Source organism: Amblyomma americanum, chromosome 2 (assembly GCF_052857255.1).
Source record: "Amblyomma americanum isolate KBUSLIRL-KWMA chromosome 2, ASM5285725v1, whole genome shotgun sequence".
NCBI lineage: Eukaryota > Metazoa > Arthropoda > Arachnida > Ixodida > Ixodidae > Amblyomma > Amblyomma americanum.
In genome coordinates this window covers 134,229,654-134,255,463 of record NC_135498.1, presented here as the reverse complement: position 1 = coordinate 134,255,463, position 25,810 = coordinate 134,229,654, and the positions used below count along the sequence as shown (strand labels likewise).

General features: G+C 47.4%; 1 protein-coding gene across 1 annotated transcript in view; it reads right to left on the bottom strand.

Annotated features, from left to right (window-relative positions):
- Positions 1 to 24,416, bottom strand: part of LOC144119107 (3-oxoacyl-[acyl-carrier-protein] reductase FabG-like) — a 128,487-nt gene extending 104,071 nt beyond the window's left edge. Inside the window, exon 1 of the mRNA XM_077651822.1 lies at positions 23,887 to 24,416. Coding sequence (XP_077507948.1) covers positions 23,887 to 23,932 — 46 coding nt within the window. The 5' untranslated portion in view covers positions 23,933 to 24,416. The remainder of the gene's footprint in view (positions 1 to 23,886) is intronic.
- Between the last annotated feature and the right edge of the window lie 1,394 nt (positions 24,417 to 25,810).

The following is a 25,810-nucleotide window of genomic DNA, read 5'->3' as shown; positions in this document are numbered from 1 at the left end:
GGATGGATGAATGGATGAAAGGATAGATCGATAAGACCAACGCCTATGAATCGGGGTGGTAGCAGTTGTCACCATTCTCGTTACTTTTTTGCTTTCATTTTTTTCGTTATTCTTCATAAAGGGTGTTATAAATTGGTTCATATTTCCGCCATTTTCTTTATCACATTTTTAATTCTGTGCTTCTAATTATATTTCACCTCACTGTTTTTGACCCACCAATCCTCCAATCGCTTTTTGCTTTTTCTACCCGAGATTCATTCACATGACCATTCTTATCTCTAACCTGTAGGCCCTCATGGCGGCTGACTGCCTGCAACGATATCCGCTTTGATACCGTCATTTTTAAGAATCATGTTTATATGTTTCTAGAGATTTACCACATACCGAATATACGTAATTTTCTCGGTTTTATTTCATTTTGTATATTTGCGTTCTTGCTTCAAAGATAAGGGCACTGCCTGTTGAATTAGCATAGAACAATTCATTCCTGATGTGCCTTTTCCAACTTCGGTATTATTCTACACTTTGCTTCTTTTCCATATAACTAATGCAGTATTTACCTGCTGCGTTTTTTACCTGTAGTTTTCTCCTCTTTACTTCTCCGTCTTTTTGTACTGTATACTTACGGTTGTAACAAACTCGGCGCACATTCGGAAGACCGGCGCGGCGCGGAAGTAATCTCGTCAGTGCGCGCCAGAGAATTTCAGAACAGTGGAGTTCTAAGGAAACCGCGAAGACCCCATGACCCTGTTTCTGTTGCTGCCCTCTCCACTTCGCTCACCGGTGCGGCGCGAAAGGAACCAGGTACGCGCATGCCGTCCAACAATCGAGAAGCTTGGATCACTTTGTATGTGCTCGTACGAGTGATTAGAAAATCATCCGTATCGTCTCTTTGCTGTTATAAACTTTGTTTTGTTTTTTTGTGAACCTATGACTCCGCCCCATTCTCTGGCTTGCGACCGGCGAAAGCCGGACACCAAACGACCCCCCCCCCCCCCCCCCCCCCCCCCTTTAACACTTGGTGGCTGGTTTCTGGCTCAGCTTGCCATGCTGAGTCGAGGGCATCTCCCTAGAGAGCGAGACCGATACCCCCACAGGCTCTAAGGATGTCTGGGACTGCACGCGAGAAGTGGCCGGAAGGGTGTAAACTGGTTAGTTTCCTGGACGTTTTCCTCCGTTGTGAGTCAAAGCTTTTTTGTATAAGTATTTAAATACCTTGGCGCTCACTTGTTAACCTCCAATTTCCTCAGGCGTTCTTCAAATAATATTTTACTCTTAGCTTCCCGTGCTACAAACGATGCACAGCCTATGTCCCCCTTTACTACCTCTATGTAATCGTGCCGTGCGCACCTACTCCAAATATTCCAACAGCTCTCTGATTCCTTTCTAATCTCTACTTAACTTCTGCCCCAAAACCGCCCCGAATTTAAGCCCCGGCTCCATTATTCTTCCCAGATACCTCTCAGTATTTAAAATTTCTTGTACCCCGTTAATTCCCCACGTTTCATTATTTCAGCATATCCTCGCCGTTTTGCGCTAACGGGCTGTTCGTGCCTTTCCGTGTAAATCTGCCCTCTGTTTAGACACACCCGAGATATTTTTATTCAGCCTTGAATTTTAAGCACCTTCTCAGTTGTATCGTTGAAATTGCTCACAACAGGCTTAACTGCGCTCTAAACCTTGAGCGTCTCCTTCGTCTCAACAACAATTAACAAGAGTTTTCAAATCTTCCTGGCTCTCTGCTATAGCAGTACAATATCGTCCGCATACATTATACCGGGAAGCCTTTGCTCAATTACTTCTCTGCCTAATCTGCACGGCAGATTATAACTTAGATTACTTTCTCGTAGCCTTCTTTACATATTTATTTTATAAAGCATGAACAGGAGCTGCGGCAGGGGACAACCCTGTCGCAAGAGAGGGAGGTAAACTTATGCTAAGCATCCAGAATGATCTAGATATCAAGCTTTGAGTTCATTTTAATAAACATATATTACCACCCTTCACTTTTTTAACTTTCAACTTTTTAACTGGGCTACCAAAAAGAGACTGTAGTCATTACCGTCACACAAAAATATTCTCCACGCCACGAAATCTGAAAAATATTTATTCCATTTGTTGAATGGCCTGTACACAAATTCAGGAGGCTTTTCTTCTCAAAAGCGTTAGCACGAACACTTTGAAATATAATTTGCGCGCGTTTGATTCTCTTAAACCAGCTAGGAAGAAATTGGCGGTGGCTTAGCTCAGCTATGCCATGATATACGTAGCGAGAGCTGTAGTTCCCCGCTCGTTTCACATGTTGTCGAGTTTGTTGTTGTGACTAAAATGTTAAGCATTAAAAAGTATTCGGTGAGGCACATTGCTTATTTACTCAATTGTTTTGACAGAGATAAGCACTGCCCGATGATCGGTAAAGTAAAACGGAGTTGTCTCAATGCTGCCTGTACAGTATTTAGACTGGTTGCTTTCTCTCAGATACACAAGGTCAATCCTTGCGGTCCAGGATCCGGTGTACCCAGGTTCGAACCGTAACGCGGCGGCTACGTTTCGATAGAGGCGAAACGCTAAGGCGCACGTGCGCTGTATGATCCCCAGGTGGTCGATCCCCAGGTAAAAGATCCCCAGGTGGTCGAAATTATTCCGGAACCCTCCACTACGGCACCTCTTTCTTCCTTCCTTCTCTCAGTCCCTCCTTTATCACGCCGGTGCACTTTGATGCGTTCAGCGGAACGGTAGGTGTGATCCATGCGACGCATGCCGTGGAGACCGACACCGCGGACCTCGGCCGTAAGGTTAAGTTGGTTTTTGGGCAAAAAAATGGCGCAGTATCTGTCTCACATATCGGCGGACACGTGAACCGCGCCATATGGGAAGGGATAAAGGAGGGACTCTGGAAAAATGAGGTGACGAAGCGCGGTGTGCACCCACTCCTCCTCTCCGGTTGCCATGGTAACGGCGCATGCGAGCAACTTGCCTCTCCCATGTACCATGGAAGCCGCCGCGGTGGCTGAGTGGTTATGGCGCTCGGCTGCTGGCCCGAAAGACGCGGGTTCGATCCGGGCCGCGGCAGTCGAATTTCGATGGAGGCGAAATTCTACAGGCCCGTGTGCTGTGCGATGTCAGTGCACGTTAAAGAACCCCAGGTGGTCGAAATTTCCGGAGCCCTTCACTACGGCGTCTCTCATAGCCTGAGTCGCTTTTGGACGTTAAAACCCCCATAAATCAAACCATGTATCATGGTAACGGCGCATGCGCACAACTTGCCTCTCGCGTGTACCGCGAAATGCTCGGCTGGTAGCCTAGTGTAGCTCCCGCTACAAAAAGCAATAAGGCTTCTTTGCAAGTGTCACACTTCTCAGCTCGCATCGAGAGCAAGCGGAGGAATACGAAAAAATATTACGACGACACGCATGTAATACATCGGAATAACGATTTGGCTTGGCTTTCCGTTATTTTCACCTGAACTGGTTTGGCTTGGTTTTTTAGGAAAGGAAATTGCGAAGTAATTGCCTTACATTTCGGCGGGACACCGGAATCACGCCGTAAGGGAAGGGATAAAGGAGGGAATGAGAGAAGAAAGAAAGAAAGCGGAACACTCATGCAGAGCTCGGGAAAAATTTCGACCCTTTGGGGATGCTTAACGTCCACTGACATCCCACAGCACACGGGCGCCTTTTGCGTTTCGTCTCCATAGAAACGCGGCCGCCGCAGCCGTTTTCGTACACGGGAACTGTAGTTCAGTAGCCGAGCGTCCCAAGCTTGCACTGAACCACCACTGCTGGTGTAGTAATAAACGAATTCACGCTTTCGATTATACCGGGCCGAACTCAATCGCCAACACTAAGCGTCTTTTATTTTTCAAGAGTGGAGCTGCCGTGCTGGCGCACTGGTTATGGCGCTCAGCTGCTGACCCGAAAGCCGCGGGTTCGATCCCGGCCGCGGCGCACGAATTTCGATGGAGGAAAAATTCTAGAAATCCGTGCACTGTGCGATGTCAGTGCACGTTAAAGAACGGCAGGTGTTCGAGATTTCCGGAGACCTTCACTAAGGCGTCCCACATTGCCTAAGTAGCTTAATTTGCGGCGTCAAACCCCGATACACCAAACCAAAACAAGTCATTTTACAAGAGTGTGGCACAAGATATGCAAACATGCGTAATAAATTAATATACATCGCAGTCACCCTTTATGTGGAGCTAATTACAGTATGATTGTTTACTGAAGCTGATACAACAATTTGAAAAAAATTGTTGTATATTGGCAGTGTCCAGGTTTAGTTTTGGCCCAATACTACTTTTAACATATCTGCTTACTTCAACACGTAAGCTACAGAGATGAGACAGTTGTGCAATAAACGATTTGCAACAAGAGCTAAGCAATGCGTTGATATATACACAAGGCGGAATCTACAATGCTGCCATGCTTACACACTATGTCAAAAATGAGAGCATGATTTCGCACAAGAAAGGAAATGTGCAGTTTTATGAGGCCCTGTGACACGCGTACCTGACACACTGCGCTGCACTGTAAGCATATACACCGCACAATTAATTACTTCTTAGCTTCAACTAATTTCTGTTTTTCCCGTTTGTAACCATTGTCACGGTTCAGTGACTTCGCTAAAAAGCGAAGCCGAAAGATGCAGAAAATTTCATTCCTTGGAGCGAGAGCCCTTTATTATGCTCCCCACAGCCCGGCTTTGAAGGCTCAACACTTTCCAGGAAAGTTCCGAAATCTTCCCCGCCGCGGTGGTTCAGTGATTAGAGCGCTGGGCTGCTGATCCGGAGTTTCTCGGCTCGAACACGACCACGGCGGCTGCGTTTCGATGGAGGCGAAACACAAAGGCGCCCGTGTGCTGTTCGATTTCAGTGCACGTTAGAGATCCCAGGTGGTCGAAATTATTCCGGAGCCCTCCACTACGGGACCTCTATCTTCCTTTTTTATATTGGCTCAGTGGTTAGGGCGCTCGACTACGGATCCGGAGTTCCCGGGTTCGAACCCGACCACGGCGGCTGCGTTTTTATGGAGGAAAAACGCTAAGGCGCCCGTGTGCTGTGCGATGTCAGTGCACGTTAAAGATCCCCAGGTGGTCTAAATTATGCCGGAGCCCTCCACTACGGCACCTATTCTTCCTTTCTTCTTTCACTCCCTCCTTTATCCCTTCCCTTACGGCGCGGTTCAGGTGTCCAAAGATATATGAGACAGATACTTCGCCATTTACTTTCCCCAAAAAACCAATTATTATTATTATTCCTTTTTTATATTACTCCCTCCTTTATTCCTTCCCTTACGGCGCGGTTCAGGCGTCCGCCGTTATGTGAGACAGATTCTGCTAAATTTCCTTTCCCCAAAAACCAATTTAAATGTGAAGCGCTAGACGCGCTCAATTTTCTGGATCTAAAAAAAAAAAAGAATCCTACAGAGTACTGAGCAATTTCGAGAGGAACCCAGAACGGTACAGAAGACCATCCGAGTCAAATTTCAGAGTGCATTGGGACATAGGATCCAGCCTGGAGCAACCTTTAATTCCTACGAGCTGTTGCTTTTACGTGGCGTGTTGATGGGCCGGAATAGAAAAAATGGGCTGTGGTTTAGCTCTGGTTAACCCTAGTTGAATTTCGAAAGCTTCGTTTCCTCGGCACGTAGTCTACGCTGCGTCTCATTTCGACGCTCTCGAGAACTCAAACAGGTCTCTTCCGCACTTGAAGGGTCATTCCGGGATGTGGCACGACTCCTTCTAGCCGCATCTTCGTTCCGACGCTTCTGGAGTCGTGCGGCGCGTTCTTCTGGTGTCTCTTGAGCGCGTTCTCTCTTCCTCGCTTCGTTCTGTCGTTGTTGCGTCTCTTTCGTGGTCTCCATAACGACTGCAAATATTGGAGGACGCTTAAGTTTTGTCTTTAGGAGTGAGACGCGACAGCATGTCGCAGCGTTGCCGGGGAGTATACGGAACGCCATCGCCCGTTCGGCGCGACGCGTGGCCCGTTGGACAATCCGCCTTTTTCACGACGCGACTGCGCATGCGCCCATCCCCTGGCGGCGGTGTCGCGAAACATATTGGAAGGGTCGCGCGCTCCACTCGAGACCGGCCACCGAAGTGTAAATAAACCGGCTTCCTACGCGGGGTGCGTTGCTGCAGCCGTCGGGCGTTCAGCGCGACGCATTTAGCGATACCTACGAAATATGTTGCATACGGCTGCAATGCCCAATATGTAAAGGGAAGCAAACTCGGATTTTTTCGCTTTCCGAGCGCTTCCCGGGACAGCCTTCGACGCGAAGCGTGGATAAAAGCAGTTCGCCGGCTGGACGATCGTGGCCGCCCTTGGGCACTGTCAAGCACGTCAAGACTGTGCGGGAATCACTTTGTGACAGATACGGACGAGGTACTGTGTTTAAATGCGTGTGCAGTCTATCACAAAAGGTTTTATTCATGGCCAGGAAGGCCTCGAATGTCACCGCGGCATTTAGACTTCGTTCCGACGTTTTTTGCTTTCACAAGCAAGAAGGCCGAATGGGCAAGCGCTGTGAGCCGCTTTCAACGCGCGATGGAGCGGGCAACGAAAAAGAAGCTACGAGAGCATTCACGCATGGTGCTAAAATTTTGTCATAATCTCCTATGGAAATTTCCTTGTTTATGCCACTACACCCTGGCCAATCACCCCGTGTGGGTATGTGCCATGTATTAAGAGGCAGAAGAAGAAGGTGCGTTATGCGTGTGTTCGAATCATATCCACGATGAAGAGCTCTGCGTGGTATCACCGGAATGGATCAATGTGCGCTTTTCGCGCCCGTCTTTATGGACGCGCATGCTTGTTTAACCTATGCAGCGGTGTGCTGTGGGAAAATACAGCGAAATGCTAACAGAGCTGCTTTGTTGCGAGTACGCTTGTGCTTTTATAGCTCATGTAGCTATTCTACAGCGCTTGAGCACAACGATTGCTTGTGGAAACTGTTGTCCCCAGTCGTTTTCTGTACTACGGCATGCACGATGTAGTATCCACCTTTCATGGATGGCAGGCATGTACAGCGGAAAACGCCAACCTCACTGATCGGGGATATTTCATTGAACATTATGTTCCGAATGTAGCCTTCATCTCTGAAGCGGCGGCCCTTGCTCAGCTGGTGTTCGCATCACATGCCGGATGATCGGAGATACTGAAGAATTTGCTCTTCGGTGAGCACTGCAGCCTGCCTCGGACTTCGCACCCAGCCATCAGTCAATCCTAGAAATCCTCCAGGTACCAGGTGCTGCCCAAGGACACGCCATCGTCGACAGATTCCAACAAAACGTGCTCCGGAGCGGCACTCAGTCCGGCCGTGTTGGGCGCGCAGTACCCTACCAGTGAGCTTCCAGCGTTGTAAGCGAGGTGGAAGCACAGGAAAATGAAAAAGGCGGATTTAAGGAAAATACGCCTGTCTCACATCTCGGTGGACACCCGGATCGCGCCGATAGGGAAGAAAAATCGATCGATCCGATGGATCGATCAATCAATCAATGAATAAATCAACCAAACAATAAATCATTCAATTAAATAATTAATTGAATGACCGAACAATTATTCAATCGATCACTCAAATATTTTAATTATTCAGTTAAGAAATTATTTATTGCCAATTAATAAATTGAATAAATAATAATTATATATTATTCAATAAATTTCTCGCTCGATCTGTCGATAAATCGGTCAATCAATCAGTCAATCACTCGATCGACCGATCAATTCATAAATCGATCCTTAACGCTATCGCGTTAAAATCCCTCCCCTTACGGCGCGGTTCTGGTGTCCACCGAGATGCGTCAATTTTCGTTCACGGCCAAAGACGCCGACGCCGACGGCACCCTCTTTTCTCCTTAAAGCTCCTAAACGCTATCTCCTTAATACGCTGACTGACGTTGCTGCCAGTAAGTAGGAAAAGGAAAGAGTGCGGCCCTGCCTACGGCTCAAGCCTAGACACGCTCGCCGCCACGTGCTGAATGTAGGAGACTTAAAGGATAGGAGGGAAAGATAGAAAAGGCGCCGTGCGCTAAAAGGCCCATATGCCCCGGGCCGATCCCGGAGGCAGTGCAATACCGGGCCGACCCGTGCCAGAGTGCGTATAGCACTCCGCCATATTCCCAAAATAAGTTCAATATCTTGGGTCCAATGACCACCAGCAGATATTAAATCAGGTATCAGGTATCACCGAGGCGAAGCGCCTATAAATATACCCCTGCGAGGCAACAGCCTCCTACTCTCCCTCTACCCAAGCGGAGCACATCTAGGGGAGCGAGCGGCGACGGCCACGCCGTCTGTTGGAGCGCTGCTGCGCCGTTCCTAGGCAACGGCATCAGAGCTACAAGCAATAGCAAGTCACTAGATGCCGACTGTATCCAGATTCGCCCTGTAAAGCATGTGGTCGACATTATAAGCACTATTCTCCCCCATGTTTATAACATAATCAACAGGTACCTTTCCTAAGAGAATGCAAATTACCCGCTTTGTTCTCCTATTCAAGTGTGGTGATAAAACTGCAATAAATAATTATCTGCCTATATCAATAATTCCACTGCTTTCTAAGGGCATTGAGAAAATAATGCATGTGCGATTGCTCTCATTCTTTAACCGTCACCATTTGATTGCAGACATTCAACATTGTTTTAGAAAGCACCGCTCTACGAAAACAGCACCCCTGAGTCAAAAAGAAATAATTTTAGACGCATTCAGCCGTGAGCATATGACACTAGGCATATACATAAATTTCTCTAAGGCTTTTGATTTAATTAATCATTTCATCCTTATTAACAAATTAGAAATGTAGGGTGTGCGTGGAGCCGCCCACTCGCTTTTGACATCTTATCTGCCACACAGATCACAGTTCGTAGATGCCAATAAAGTAATATCTTCAAGGAAGCCAGTTACCGCTGGTGTGCCGCAAGGAAGCATTTTGGGCCCACTTTCACATTTAATTTACATAAATAACATTGTAAGCTGCACAGATAACGCTACATTCGTTTCGTATGCCGATGACACAACCATTTTTATTACAGGCAACGTGGAAACAGGTATAGAAAGAAACGCTAATAAGATACTGTCTGACTTAGAACGTTGATCCGCTCCGCGATAAACTGCTTAAAAATCAACACTAAGAAAACAAAAGTAATCTTGTACACGCCTAGAGGAAAGTTGTTGACAACTAATACGACTTTGTGTCTGGACAGTGAACAGTTAGAGTTAGTCTATTCCGTTAATATCCTCGGGGTGCGTTTTTCAAAGAACCTTACCTGGAATGAGCATGTTGATCCCCTCCAATCAAAACTGTCATCTGCCATTGGTGTCATTGCTCGTCAGCGCCGCATTCTCCCGACCAAGGTAAAAATAATGTACAATGCTCTGGTAGTATCTGTCATGCAGTACTGCATCATGTTGTGGGGCACTACTGGTGTGACAAACTTTCAAAAACTACATTTGCTGCAAAAAAGAGCTCTGCGTTACATAGCTGATGTCCATTATACGTACTCTACAGAACCACATTTTTCTAAATATGAAATTCTTCCTGTGTTTGGTTTTTATAATAATAGGTTTATGCTGTGCTACAAACGTATCTTAAAATTTGGCATTGATGATACAATTGATCTGGCAAAACTCCAAGAGAATACAAATATTCGCCAGACCCGACAGAAAGAAATGTGGTTCGTACCCACTCCAAGAACCTCCTATGATAAATATTTATCCTATACATTACCTTCGCCGTTAAACGCATTAGAGCGACAAAATTTTGATCCCTCAAGAAACCGAAACTCTCGCATTAAACGTTTTTGTCAACTTGTTTATTTGCGAGACTAAACCATGCCTTTTTTTTCTTATTTTATTCACCACTGTTACCTATGTGTGTTAAAAATTTATATTACCTTTTTTGTCTGATTGCTTGCCGCCTTGTGTCAATCTGTATTACCCGTTGCTTTGTGATACTTTTTTATTTCTTTTGTATGGCTGGCCGTCGTCTTGCTGTCTTGCCAACTTGCAAGGCGTCGGGACCTTGTCAAGCTGTCCGAGCTTTTTGTCCCGTACTCCTCCTTTTCTAAGGAAATAAAATCATTGATTGATCGATTGATACAGCATACGGCTTAAGTGGGCGATGAGCCGAAATGGCTCGCTGGCTGGCGTGGTGTTGCTTTCGCAATAAAAGAAAGTGCACGCCCTTTAACGACAGTGCTCACGGCAGAGCGATATCGTTGTTACAAGCTGTCGGAGATAACTCCATACAACGCGCCCGCAAACAGAAACGCCGCCCTCGCTCTATCCGCTCCGGCGCCAGCCGGCATACTGGTTGCTGGTAGCGCCCTCTGTGTTGCGGCACCTCCGTCATCGCAAAAGTGGCCCCTGCTACTATGCATTCGCGGCGCGGTCGTCACACTGCCCAGTATCCTACTAAAGCACTATAACTGCGTCGCAAAAAGAGTATGATTCTGGCGAACGCCACTGGTTTCGGTTTTTAATTTTCGCAGATTTTGTGGCTTACTGTGTTCGCACAGCTTGGCTCAGGCCATTTATTGTACTTGTGTGCACCTTAAGAATGCGAGCATGTGCGCCGCCCGGAGTGACATGAGAAACTTGTTGCAAGCCCGCGCTGCTGCATGACCCCTTTTTTGTGTGTGTGTGTACATTGCGACATTGGACACCTTGCAAGCACTTTGAGCGAGGCCCGCTGGCAGTCTCGCTACCGCAGTCTGTTTGCTATCTTGAATAATTTTGCCTCTGCCTCTCGCGGTCCTCGGCGCTGCCGCACGTATGCCCCACAATATATTTTTTGCTATTATAGGGCATATTATGGGTGCACAACAAAACCTCAGGGAATTTTTTGAGCTCGGTGTGCCGACAGAGGTGCGTCGATAGCGGAGCGCTGCGCGTGCCAACCCAGTGTTGCGCGTGTGGGCGTGCGAATGGTGTCTGCGAGGTGACAGCGACGAAGAGCGCGGCGTGCACGAGGGGTTGACAGCCGACGGTGTCAGAAAACCGATGTGTAAAGGAAGTCAGCGCAGAGGATGTCGTGTCATTCAAGCGTGGAGGTGGCAGCCATTGGTCGCTGGGTCAGTGCTGCCGGGGACTTCCTTGGATCATCAACGCAAGCTTCCTTCGTCCCTTTCAAGTTTGGAGGTGGCAGCCGATAAACTGAGGGTCCGTGCTGCCGAGAGGCTCCCTTGGCTAGCCTGTATTAACCTTACGGCGTTTCTGGGTGCCGTTGACGGGTCCTAGCAACGCTTCTCCTGCTGCTGCCAAGTTCTTCGGACTGTTGACAGGAGACCACCGGCGTCTTCATGCAGTTCGCTCCCACTACCACCTGGCTTTTTTTCGCCGCTTCCTTTGACGCAACGCCAGCGACGCGTCGCAGTTCATCAGCCCGCATTCCATCCTGTCTGCAAGGCATCCCGACTTCACCTGGGACACTCAATATCTGGTGAACTCTGCTTTATTCTCTAGATCTGTACGCGTGTTAAGTGTGTGTTTATTGTTGTTTACGTCTCTTATTGGCTCTTTTACTTTAAATTATAAATACCGCCTCTTTTTGTTTTGTCTGATCTCTTTCTTCTCTTGTTCGAACCTGCACGTTATAGCGTTCTCCTTCGGAAAGTCGGGGACGCGTTACCAATTCGCGACACGTATAATCCTGAATCAAAGCAGAGCAGTATTTACGTAATGCTGCTTGCCACGTTGGACTTACGGGCAAGGACGCAAAGTTCAACTAAACGCTCACGCACGCACCCCCCGCTACACACACACGCAAGCGCGCACGCACACGCGCACACGCACACACACGCACACACACACAAAGCTGCGTCAACAAGCACAAGAACACAGGAAAACGGGAGAGATCTGAAGAGAGTAATTGCATGCGTGGATAAGTTAACTGCTTCCCATGCACGTTTCTCACACTGTATATTCAACTATTATCGCTGGATAGGATCCTAACCTTGAGCCCATTACATGGGAGACTTTGTGCTCCACTTTCGCCAATTTTTTATATAAATTTTCTTTCTGTTCCTGTCATAAGCTTTTTGTTGTTAACGATGTCCATATATAGATCGTTTCTAAAGCGAAAGAAAAAATTTACCCCACATAATTTTTCATTCATATTTAAAGCCATTCCGCCAGTGCAGCCAGGTTTTTTTAAAAAGAAGAGAATATTGGCTTCTTCCCTAAGCATTACAAAAAAAAAACTATATATATGGTTCCCGTGGCTAATTCAATGGGAACTGAGGTGTTCCAGGGAAATACATTTATTAAATGGGGCATTTTATAGCCTGTGTTCTTTGCTATCTCCCGCTGAGAAGTTTTTATTTGCGTGATTTTTATTTTACATGATATCACAGTTTCCGAAGTCAGGCGCCTGCAACGCCAGTAATTTTCGCTCGCTACTCTGCCACTCCATTGCAGATCCGTGAAGTCTGTCCTTTACTCGTGATCTTGCTTCCTTCGCGAGCCCGAAGTCGCCGGCAGCGCTTCTGACGAGTTCTGTACGAGAGTGTGTTTACACGACCTGAGGTCAGTGCGCAACGCATCAAGTGGAATCGGTATTCGGGTGCTGCCAACACCAACGCCCCAAGTACCGAGTCTATCGCCATCGCTGATCTCGCATTCGGCTGCTCGCTGCCCGATACCGCCTGCGCAGCTGATATTTTTATTGCGAAAGCACTACATAACAGGGTCAAACCCAACCGAGAATGTTGTGTGAAGCCTCGGAGTAACTCCGGTGAGCTCAGGTTAGTTCGGAGGAGCTTCGCGCCAGCTGTAGAGAATGGGAGGAGGGCTTCGCCCCAGCTGCCGCCTATCGGAGAGAGGGTGTGAAATGAATAGCGACATCCGCGGTTTCGTGCACATGCCTGGTGCCAGAAAGAAGAGGCGAAGAATGAACACATGCAGCGTACTCGTTTGAACTACGTTGAAACCCAGAAGTTTTTTCCCGGGCTCCTCAGAGTCATTGCATTACGAGAAAACAGAAAATACAACTATCATCACGTCTCCCCTCATCATTGCTTCGTAACCTTGCTTAAGTTGAAGGAGATGCTACTGAAGATTTGGAAGAGGCATTGCGCCGGAGCTTTAGTGGTGCTCAAAGCGGGGGCTGCTCACATCCAAGTTTATGGGACCGCAGCTCTTAAAGCATTTTCCATACTCGAACCTCCTCTGTCGCTGAGTACGATGTCGCTGGAGCGCGAAAAGTAGTGAAAAATAGGGGCTTAAAGTGTTGTAGTGATGATACTCGTTTGCCTTCCTCATGCAAAGCCCTTCTTACAGAATTTGAGTACAGAGGGCCACGCTATTACCTGCATTGTTTCTCTACTCTTCTTCTTATAGAAGCGGGCTCACAAAATGAACTACACCCAGCTGTAGATTATGATAGAGCACTATAAACAAGCTAGATTCTATTACTCGTCCCTTCTTCACCTTTCAGGTTCATTTTCGATGCATATTCGTTATATGCTGGCAGCGCAAGAACAAAACATTGAAATTATTACTGCCCTACCCGAAATTTCGAAGGCTCAATCACTCAGGAATGAAGCAACTTGAGCTTTCGACGTTTTAATCCTGCATATGCGGTGCAGAATTTCCTCCGAGCACGAAGCAGTGCGGCCGGTGGTGGACAGGGTTTTCAGTCCTGGGCAATCAGCCATTGCTGGTCACTCTGGGAGGACTTTGGTGAGGGGTTTAAATTGGGCACTTCCACGTGGAGTAGTATGAAGTGGGACTGGGCACTGTTGCATGGCGGGAAGTGCGCAGGGTATTGTTAAGGGAAAAAGGTGTGCTTGTGTTGGGGGTTCTTGAAGCAGTTCATCTGCAGATGGCAGTATAATATGTGCGTCCTTTGAGCGGGCGATCATGTGTCATTCGATGGATTGATAATACATAGTTGCGGTGCTTAACTTAAATCTTTTCTTTAGCTAGTAGTAACAACCCCTCCGAAATCCCAGAGCGAAAAGAAAAAAAAAAACACTAGAGAGTTCCAGCACCATCGTGTGGTAAATTACGGTAACTGCGTCTCCACGGTAAAATATAGTCTGGAAATAATTACTACATTAGAAACACTAACGCATTACCTCATTAGCAGAGCGGTTGTCCAGCTGTGCTAAAACTTTCTATTAGCTCTGAAATGCTAAAATTTTTAAAGTTTTTACTACGACTGCCTCTGTACAGAATTTGGGGTCAAATATGCATCGGAAAGCACTGCTTTCTTGTGGTATGGGCTATCAGTGAATTGAATTTATTGTAGCGAACTCCTCATTGTGCATGTTTAGCACAATACATTCCCACTCACATTTTTGCTTAGACAGTTCTTTTAATTTTTTTGGATGAGCGAGCCAATAACCCTTGAGTATTTAAGGAATTCATTCTCTTCGTACCGAAATGATTTCGTTCTCTGGTGACGTTTTTAAAACAGTACTTCATACAAACTAAAAGCCAATTTCCTATCAACAAGTGTCAGTAAATGGTTTCAAGTCAAGGCGCGTTTGTGAGTTTTCGCGTAAATAATCTGTTATCAACTTTGCCTTTTTTCCTCACTCCAAAATGCGAAAGCAGTCAAGCTTGCAATGAGAAAATTCAAAGGAAAGTGCTATAAAAATCCCCCTCGTTCTCGGCAAAGAGAATGTGATTGCTAATTTTTGTTTCGTGTTTATGGTTGCTTTAGTCGCCACTTTGAAGTTGTTGGGTTCAGTACTTGCCTAATTTTGGCATTTATTGGCATGGAAAAACTATTTTCTTGGTTTCTAGTATATTTATATTAACAGCAGCGCATAAAATGCAGTAAGAAAATTTTATTCACTTCTTCTCAACGAATGTTAATAGAATATGCTCAGATAAGCGAATGTGAGTGCTAATCTTTGTTTCGTGTTCAAGGCTGCTTTAATAGATTTCAAGAGTTCGGGTGAGTACCTTATCATTTTAGGAATTTATTCGCATGACCCAAAATGTCTTAGCAGTTTCTAGTATATTTCTACTAAAACCAGTACGTAAAAAGCAGTATTAAAAGTTTATTAAAATGAAATGTATTCTGTTTCAAAATGTTTTTCCATACCTTTATTTGGTCGCAAATGCATTTTGCTTCGAATATTGGTGGACGCTTTTCGATTTAGTGAATATATCAGCCAGATGCGACAGTTCTCACAATGCACTCAGGTAAGAGGTCGTCACTGTTATGCGAAGAAGATAGATTTCATCATCTTAACAGCATACAATTTGTACATTTTTTTTCTCTCGATGAGTCAAACTGCAGCAATGTTTTCTAGTAACTTACTGTTGAAAGAAGTGTGCACTGAGTAGTAACATTCTACCGGCTTTATATTAACAAAGGTGCATAAAATGTAAAAATTATTTTCTTGTAACTTTTTCTAGTAAATAGCAGTACATACAAAGAAGAAACTTTCTACCACCTCTTGCATTAACAGTTGTGTACAGGATGTAAAAGCTAATACAGTGTTATTAGAGTAAACAGGAAGTTGATACGAATTCTAAAAAAAGGTGAACGCTGTTTTTGTAAGGAATTGCTGACCGCCTGAGGATCCGGACTGTAGGAAGAGTCGCCAACCGCCGCTCGGCAGGTAAGCGCGCAAGCTTTGGCATCAGCGGCTATGTACCTAACCATGCCGTTGTGGCCAGGTGTGTAAACGATAGTGTGGGGCTGTTAATCGGCTGTCGCGGTGGTGAAAAGCTCAAAGGTACGTCGATGCAGGCGGCTGTCCTGGAACTTACGTGTGCCGGCTTTGGGATGAGTTAAAATGAGGAGTGGCCGGCATATGCACAGTGCTACGTAGTGAGGGTGATGGGGAGTTCGTCGGCTTCTAGAACTGTACTATATGAGACGGCGATGGCGGTGAGGGCAAACTGTTGAGCATCTAGGACCACCACCACCACAGGTTTGCATGAAGAACGCTGCCTGCGATGCAAATAATGCCGCAGTAGCCTGGACAGGCAACGTTTCTTGCTAAGTGGCAAACCTGCGCGTTTCACAGTTTTTGCCCTCACATAAATACAGTGTGAATCCTTAAAGTAAATATGAGAGATACACCTTACTTCTCTCAAGAGCGAATAACCTTTGCAAGCATCTTTCCTGGCTGCTTGACAAGAAAGCTCCGGTACTTCACAATTGCTACCTCGCTTGCCTGATTTTGAGCGTGCGAAATGCACTCTTCAGCCGGCAGATTCAAAAGGAAATGAATTCGAGGATATTTTTTTTTCATTTCTTTCAGCTGAGCAATACGCGTTCGAGTATCCTGTATTTGGGTCGTCCAGCTGGACACAGAAGCTACGGTCGTGTATAACAGCTGCGTTCTATTTGCACCACGCTTTCTGTGACCGAAATACGCACCACTTGCATGGAACGCTGTCATGCGTGAACAGAGGACCTAATGCAAAACGTGTTTTAAATCCAGCTGACGCAACATTTGCTTCCGTGGTTCAAAACCAGGGCGACTGAGCAAAAAAGGCGCTAGAGCCCTGCACATTTGTGCAGTAATTGCCTCATCTGAAGGGTGAAACGTGCCTACTTGTTTTACCGACTTCTTATAAAAACTTCGCATCTGTCGTTGTTTTTCTTGAAAACAGTTTAGTAAGATAGAAATTTTATCAACTTGTGTGTTTCATGTCGAAGTGTGATCATTTTCCCACTAACTTAGTTATGAGCCTGTATTGGTTCTTTATTGGTCAACGTCCTACTGTCGGGATCTGGGGCTGGGAAGTTGATCGAGGTTTCTGCTGTTTAGGTACACCCGTACTAGTTAGTATGCTGTTCCTTTGATTTTTCAATACAGAAAATTTGACTCAAATATCGCAGGGTAACATGTGGAAGCTGGTATGGTCTTATAGCTGAGTTGGTCTGCATTCTACAGTAGAGGTGGTCTTCTCGTTTGCTAAAGTGTTTAATGTGATGTGGAAAAATTTGTCTTCCCTGCTCGGTAGTGGCTAAGAATTGCGTAGAATGTAATGAGTGGTGTACCTTACCAGTGATCTCATTGAGGGACGCTCCCGGGATTGAAGATTTAATCTGTCCCTATTCACAGAATATTGTTCAGCGCAGATTCATGTCCAGGGTTAAAGGCTTCCGTTTAGCGGAAACCTGGCGTCGTCGCGGTGACGTTGCGTCCACAAACCCACTACACACGTGATGTGACGCGTGTATGTCTCGAAAGAAAATAATTGACAAGGGGACTTCCAATATGAAATAAAGGTTGGCGCAGGTCTGGAACGATGAAACGTTATATGTTAACTGATCGTGGGTTCGAAACGAGACTGGAACCCATGGTCGTTCGGTCGGCAGCTAGGCTGTCTGCCTACTACAACACGTAGGCACGTTGAATTGACTAAGGTAATATCGGCGGGGGAAATGTGATGTGTTTATAGTGCTAGCAGAATTTTAAGCTAGGTACTGTGGTAATTGGTGGCGTGAATTAGAAACGTGTCTACAGTGATATACTAATTATTGTAACGTTATGTACGTAAACTGCATTGCGGCAAAGGTCAAAGAAAAGAATCTGAAAGCTGTGTGGTGGTATTTTCGATATTCACGATATATGCTCTGGTCTCTTGGTGTCTTGCCACTCCCGTGTCTCCCAGCACCCATACGATTTTCTGACTAATAGATTTGGTATCGTTTTTCTATTGTGTCTTTTAAAATTATGGCCCGCTTCGATGAGCATGCGGAGCGCGAAGCGACTTATTCTCTTATTCAAGAAATTTCGGCAGCCTCTTTGACACTGTGTAAAATATTGTTAGCGACCGCCAGTTGTAAGGATTGCGTCACCACTACAGCAACCACTACTTGCTAGGCCGTGGCTACTACGCAGTCTCGCATAAACACGCTGGGGTTTTCGTGGACGGACCTGTCCACCATCGTGGCCACGACGTTTTTTCATTTCTCTTTTTCCCCATCCGGTGTACGCAGCCGCGTGCATGCATATAGTCGTGTCGTGGAGGGCCTTTGTTCTTTGGAATAATTCGGCCCGCGTTTCTCATCTGCCTTCATAAAAGCTGCTGCCAATATTCCTTGGCATTAATGCTACCTTGAACGCATTGGAATACTCGTCGGGGATCGTTTGCTTCCTCATTTCCCACATATGATCGCGGTATCCGAATCTCACTGTAGGAGCGCTCTGCCCGTTGTATTTTTCAGCAGCCCGAGTATTTGCGATTGAAGATGTGGTTTTCTTAGATCCTCGAAGGTGATTTGTACCCCAACAACCTTCAATTTTTCTGTTGACGTGTTGTGCGGTACTCGCAGCGCTTTCTTGTACGATTTAGGGAAATAGGGCTTTCGCTTGCTGCATTTCCCTCTTGTTGATGCACTGTTAAAGCAGACTGTACGTGACTAGGCAGACCACCAGACTCCTGACGAGCTTTTACGTGTCTTCCTCGCGCATGCTATGCCGCCTTTAGGTCATACGAGTTGTCATGCACGCGACTTGTAGAGTTGTTGATTTGAGCAGGGTGAAAGCTTGGGTGCTCCGTTGGTTAGACTGAATCACATGACCAAGATTCTTGTCATTGTCTTTTCTGGTATGAGCGCTTCTTCCAGGTAGACTGTGAGACGTAGGTTATTCCTAGTTGTGACAGTCCAGTTTTGCTTGGCTTTCCAGAATCGGAGCAGTTCGGTTTGTCGGTTGAGCACGCGGGTTCTCTTTAATTTACTAATGTATTTATCGACGAAGGAGGGCGCTTCCTGTAGCTCTCATATTTCTTCTACCTGAGAGAGCACGTGCTTTTCAAAATCGTGATCTTGGCACGTCGCATGCGAGATGCCTTCGATCCTCTCTAGCTTTTGGCGAGGCCTATAATTGCCTCGCTGAAGAGAATGGACGAAATAACTGACCCCTGTACTATCCCCTTCTTTGGTGTATGAAACTTCTCGGATCAAAAGTTTCCCGTGCCATCTTTTTCACTGCATAAGGCAAGCATATTGTGACGTAGCCGTGGACTCTGCGTGAGCAGTCCATATTGGCTGGGCCCACTAGGATCGATTCGTGACTGATGTCCCCATGGAGGTCTAGGGCCATTATGACGTTCTCTCCCTTTTGAAATACTTATAGAAGTTCTTATATCAAGGAGTACGCCCTGCGCCGAGTTTTGCTCAGAAGCCGAGCATGATGTAGGTTACTATGTCGTTGTCTTTCAAGAAATTTCGTAGCCTCAGGGCCACTACACGCTAGTACAGCGTGTAGAGGCGCGACGACAGCGAGATGAGCCGAAGAATTTCGATTTGGAGTTTCTCGCCTTCTTGGGTATCATTATTTCGGCATTTTGTAGCGATGGTTACATTACACTAGCATTTTGAGCCTTCAGCTTGGCGGCGCCGTGGCCACCGTGGCGGAGCTGTGGCTGGTCACGTGGTTGGCTGCGTGTGCGGAGGGCTGCCGGCGGCGAAACCGAGTGGGGGGGGGGGGGGGGTGGAATTAAGAGGGGGAGAGGGCGAATCCACGTCCAGGGTGCGAAGATGACGAAGGAACGCCCAGCGAAACAGAGCGGCGAAAGACTGACTTTGTAATTCGACTGAGCGAGTTCTACGCGGCTAGATATAGCTATCGCGTCACTACAGATTTAACCAGAGCTAAACCACAGCCATCCTTTTCACTCCTCGGAAACCGCCTCCGCCTCACACTGTGTGTCGAGAAATTTCACGAGCTCATGTATAAGCTCGACGCTCATTTGGCGGATCACAGCTTTCTTTACTCTGTCCGCTCCTGAGGCCGTGTTTCTGGTCTCGTTTCTTTTGGCCACATACATTTCTTCCGCCACTATGGAGCGGTCGAGTCTCTCGTTTTCTGCTCCCCGGTATGCTTTCATAGCACGGAGGGGGTTTGGCCGCTGTCACCACTTCGCACACTTTTGGGTGCGCTCCCAGACATCCTTAGAGCGTGTGGGGGTAGTGGTCTCGGTCACGGAGGAGATGCCCTCGACTCAGCGTGGCAAGCTCACCCGAAGACCAGCTACCAAGTGACAAGAGGGTTGGTTGTTTGGTGCCCAGCTTTCGCCGGTCGCAAGCCAGAGAATGGGTCGGCGCCAAAGGTTCACAAAACAAAACAAAATTTATACAGCCGAGAGACGATACAGAGGCTTTCACAATCACTCGTACAAAGAGGTACGAAGTGATTTAAAAATACAGTGTACTCGTGCAAAGGAACAATAGAGAGAGATTACAACTTAACAAAATACCGGCACCTAAAGTGCACTAACACACAGAGAGAAAAATAATGAAAACACAATTTGTTCACCGGGCACTGCGACAGTCCGACGACCTAAGGAGCTCGACGGGGCCATCCCGCAGGTTGGCACACGTTGCCTCGCTGGTTCGGGCTGGGCGAGTGGTGTTCTCCTGGGAGTCGAGCGGGCGCGATTCTCGGAAGCATAAACAGCGGCTCGGGCTAATAGACAGCGGTAGAAGCCCCTCATTTATAGACGGTGTCCGCGTGTGTTTGCTCTTCGCGCCAGGCCAGGCGCGCACATACACCCAGCTTCAACTGCACAAACTCCTTCTTCTTGCGCCAGGCGTGTGACCCCACTGGTCGAATGCGGAAACCACCTTCTAGAGCAATCTAGGTCATTCGCGGCACGCGGAGTCATCGGTGCAGGAGCGAAGGGGAGAGGGTATCCCTATGTTGCGGTGAAGGTTACCCCCTTTCCGCCGACAACGAGCAAAAACTTCTCCGACATTCGAGAAAAATCGACGCCGCGCGTGGCCATGCTACCCTCCGCGCCGCGGCGGCGAACTGAGTTGCAGCAGTACGCAAAGCTACGCACTCTCCGAGGGTTCTTCCCCGCAGTTTTTTTTGTTATATTTTACCGCGCGCGGGCGCGATTGCTTAGGCGCAGCGCCGGTTTTTTTCGAAAATGCTCCGAATATTGTAACAGTGCCCCTTCCTTTAAGAATATTGTGCAACAATATTCACAAAACACAAAATTCGTGCGCACATGCTTGCGCTCACAATCTATATGGCGAATGCCAGAATACACGCACCAATACAATGATGTCTGCGCGCACACAACACCTGACAACCGTCAAGATTCACTTCAATAAATGCCACAACTCGGCAACACATTTCCATAGCATTATACAGGGAGCACACAATTCTGACACAAACTTTAGCCGATACTTCCACCTACATTTCCTACTTGCGCTTCCGTAAGGAGCGCTTGAGGACCTTCACAGTTGCCTTTTGTCGCAACAATAGTCTCTTCGACTCGCGGGTCGTTATCTCGGTCAACATGGGCTTCTGTTTCGCCCCACCTGAATCCTCCAGATAAAATTGTCAGCTCGGAAAACAATTGTCTGCTAAGATATGCACACACAAACAAGGCAATCGGTGGATTCTAGGGCACCTGCGTCAAAACACACAGACTCAAAATATTGACCGGTGTGAATACACGCTTGGTCACATTCCAGGATTTTCCTGTGCGATCGAAATGCAGCTGAAGTAATGTGCACAAAAGCATGATGAACATGTCCAAAACCTGCCCTAAGCTGAGCTTAGCCGGAGTTTCAGACACCTTGTCCTCTTGAGCGGTCTTTCTTTCGCGTTTCGCTGCTTCCTTGTAACCATTTTGTGGCCTTTCTTTCAGTTCCGCACGGCTTTCTACTGCAGTGTCCGTCCTTTCCAGCGAAGACGTTTTTTATTCCTCGGGATGTTCATCCGAGGGACTCTTTCGTTCTTCATGCTTGACTGCTCCTTTATTTGAGCTAGCACGCTCACGCTTCCTTGGCCACTTCGTTTCCGCTTGGCGACCACTGCGTTGTTCCGAAGAGCAAAATTCGGATTTCTTTGTCTCGTGGATACATTCTGGGTCCTTTGGAAATTTTGCTCCCTTTCTATTTCCCAATATGAGGTCTTATATGGGGCGCTCCATGCACAGTGCAGTTAGTATTCCGCTGTAGTAGAGAGTCCCCACATGCACTTCAGCTTCCGGCAAGCGCTGAAACGAGCCATCCACTAGGCGCACAACGCTCTTCGTTCCACTGAGATCCTTATCTCTCACTAATTTTCGTTTTATTATTACAGCGTTTTCCCCCTTGTGTTGCAACACTGTAAATGTTTTTCTCCTACCTTCCCTTTCCGGACAGGCAATCTGTTCATTTCGGCTTCCGGTAGCGCGTTCACAACGGCGTTCACGACTGGTACCTTCTTGCCGTTCTTCAGTTCCACAAAGTCATTTTCATCTTCTTCCTCCAGGTGGCGACCTGAGAAGGCCCGTACGCATGATACCTGGGTAATGGGCTTGGTTGGGATCGGACAAGCCGTGGCTCTGTGCTCCCTCTAGCCGCACTTAAAACAAGCTGTTGGGCTACTGTTTGTAGAGCTGTTGCGGCAATTAGATGCGTAATGGCCAAACTTGTTGCACAGATAGCACTTTGGTGGAGCCTTTGGGCTAAATCGGGCATCGTGGCTGTCAGTTTTTCCCGCGCTCTCTTAATTCGTATTCTTAATCTTGGTCACATTCGTTCCTCCTTGAGCTCCTAGAAATTGGTCGGCAAGATCTAGCATTTCACAGAGAATCTTGGCTCTTCTTTCCTTCAGGTACAGCGACAAGCTCGGGTGACAGCTACTCAGGAACTGTTCTTTGATGGGTAGCTCACGAAGTGTACTGTATACCCAAGCAATTTCTGAAAGTTCTATCCACCGATCAAAGTAGTGCCTTAATCTTGCCGCATACTGTGTTTCCGTTTCGCCATCTGTGGGCTTTCCTGTTCTGAATTTATCTCGGAATCCCTCGGTGGTGAGTCGGGATCGCTTAAGCAAGGCGGCCTTTACCTTGCTGTAGCTTGCAGCATTGTGCGGAGAAAGTCGCCCGAATGCGCTTAGAGCTTCCCCGCTGAAACATGTGCTAAGAACGGTAGCACATTCACTGTCTGACCGATTCTGACTTCCCGCGGTCCCTTCGAATCGCCTGAGGAACGCGTCGAGATTGTCCCTTTTTTCATCAAATCTGGGAAGTAATCTGCTGGCATCTATCCGCAGGTCACTGTTTTCTCTAGTGCTATGGACTTCCTCTGAGTGGTTCCCAGCACGTTGGAGCTCGATATTCATGCCAAGCAGTTGTTTTTCGCGTTCGAATTCTCTCTCTCTTTCTTTCCCAAACCTCTCGTTCTCTTTTTCGGCTACTTCTCGCGCCTTCTGTCTCTCCTTTTCAACCCTCTCTCTCTCTCCTTTTCGGCTTCTTCTCGAGCCCTCTGTCTCTCCTGGATCACTCATTTCCGTAGTTCAGCCCCGAAAATCCACATTTGGGTGCCAACCTCAACTACTTCCTTCAAGGTCATACTTGGAGAACGAACTCCTCAAGACAAAGACTACCTCTATATAGTGAACCTCGATAACCGCTTCAGCTCGGCTCCTCACAATAACGCTCTGCTGCTAAACACTCGTTTAAGACCTCTTCGTAAACTCCTTCCGACTCTTTCGCAGATCTCTGAGCTCACAAAGCACCAAACGGCCTGTCGCGGACGCCAGAATATGTCACCACTTCGCACACTTTTGCGTGCGCTCCTAGACACATCTAGGGGGAGCGGGGGGGGGGGGGGAGGGTAGCGCTCTCGGTTACGAAGGAGATGCCCTCGATTCAGCGTGGCAAGCTCAGTCGGTGACCAGCTACCAAGTGACAAGGCGGTTGGTCGTTTGGTGCCCAGCTTTTGCTGATCGCAAGTCAGAGAACGGGTCAGAGCCAAAGGGTCACAAAACAAAACAAAGTTTATACAGCTCAGAGACGATACAGAGGCTTTCACAATCACTCATAAGAGGAGATACGAAGTTATTTAAAAATACAGTGCACTCGTGCAAAGTAACAATAGAGAGAGATTACAACTAAACAATATACCTGCACCTAAAGTGCACTAACACACAGAGAGACAAATAATGAAAACACAATTTGTTCACCGGGCACCGCGGGAGTCCGGCGACCTGAGGAGCTCGACGGGGCCATCCCGCTGGTTGGCGCACGTTGCCTCGCTGGTCCGGGCTGGGCGAGTGGTGTTCTCCCGGGAGTCGAGCGGGCACGCTTCTCGGAAGCTTAAACGGCGGCTTTGGCTAACAGACAGCGGTTGAAGCCCCTCATTTATAGGCGCCGTCCGCGTCTGTTTGTTCTTCGCGCCAGGGCAGGCGCGCACATACACGCAGCTTCAACTGCACAAACTCCTTTTCCTTCTTGCTCTGGGCGCGCGACCCCATTGGTCGAGCGCGGAAGCCACCTTCTAGAACAATCTAGGTCATTCGCGGCATGCTGAGTCATCGGTGCACGAGCGAAGGGAGAGGGTGTCACTTTGGCGCGGTCAAGGTTACCCCTTTTCCGTCGACGACGAGCAAAAACTTCTCCGACGTTCGAGAAAAATCGACGCCGTGCGGGGCCATCCCCAACTCGGCGCCGCGCCGGCGAGCTTAGTTGCAGCAGTACGCAAAGCTATGCATTCTCCGGGGATCCTTCCCCGCTGTTTTTTAGTTTTATTTTACCGTGCGCGGGCGCGATTGCTTAGGCGCCGCGCCGGTTTTTTTTACGAAAATGCGCCGAATTTTTTGACAGCCGCCGAAGAACTAGGTCCTCAGCATCTCTAGAAGGTCGTTGGTTAGTAGTTTAGTTGGTGTGGTTTTAGCTCTTAGGCTTGGAGATAACAGAAGAAACGTGGTCTTTGCTCTCTTCGTCCATCCCGAATTATTTGGCTACCTGTTTTCAGTCACGCTTAACAGAACTGGCATTATACTCGTTCATCCCGAATTATTTGGCCACCTATTTCCAGTCACGCTTAAACTGGCATTATACTCGTTCATCCCGAATTATTTGACCAACTATTTTCAGTCACGCTTAACAGAACTGTCATTATACTCGTTAATCCCGAATTACTTGGCCACCTATTTTCAGTCACGCTTAACAGAACTGGCATTATACTCATCCATGCCGAATTATTTGGCCACCTATTTAAAGCCACGCTTAACAGAACTGGAATTATACTCGTTCATCCGGAATTATTTGGCCAACTATTTTCAGTCACGCTTAACAGCACTGGCATTTGCTACGGCTGACACTCTATTCTGAAAAGATCTTTGGCCAAAACACCCAATAAATCAGCGTAGAGCAACGCCTAGAGTGGCTTTGGCGAAACGGCTCGCGTGACAACGGTCGAAAGTGAACCTCGTTTAGCTAAATGGCAATCGTTACTCGTTATTGCATTTACTCTCGTGAGCAACCGCGACTGAAACAAAAAAATTATTGCAGGATACGATTATTTTTAATGTTGAATCTGAGGTAAACCCCTTTACTACTGACCAATCTAGACCCTTTAGCGCATGCAGGTGAGGTCGCTCTACGGTAATTAACACAGTAATGTCAAGTTGGTGCTTTTCACGACCACGTGATCAAATTCGATAGTGTCAGAAGGGAAGTCGTAGTGAGCTGAAGCCCAGGCGGCCGGCTGGCACAGAAGTCTCAGGGAAGCTGCAGCGGTAACTTAGTGTTTATAGTGCTCGGCCGCTGGCTGAGAGGACGTGGGCTCAATCCGGGCAGCATCAGTAGGATATCAAAATAGGCTAAGTGCTAGAGGTCCGTGAAAAGATAGCAGATGAGTCCAATAGAAGAGTACTGCCCGGTCCACTAAGAGCCGCTCTGTGTACAGAAAATAGGTGAGCCAGAAAGAGAAGGCCTCCCCGCTCCACAAAAGTGCCGCGGGTACGCTGTTTGTGCAGTGCGATCTCAGTGAATGTTAAAGAACCCGGGGCAGTCGAAACTGTTCGGGTATCTCCGTTAGTGTCCCTCATAGCGTGAGTTGCCTTGGGCCGTTAAACCCATACAACCATAAAGAACAAACCAGAA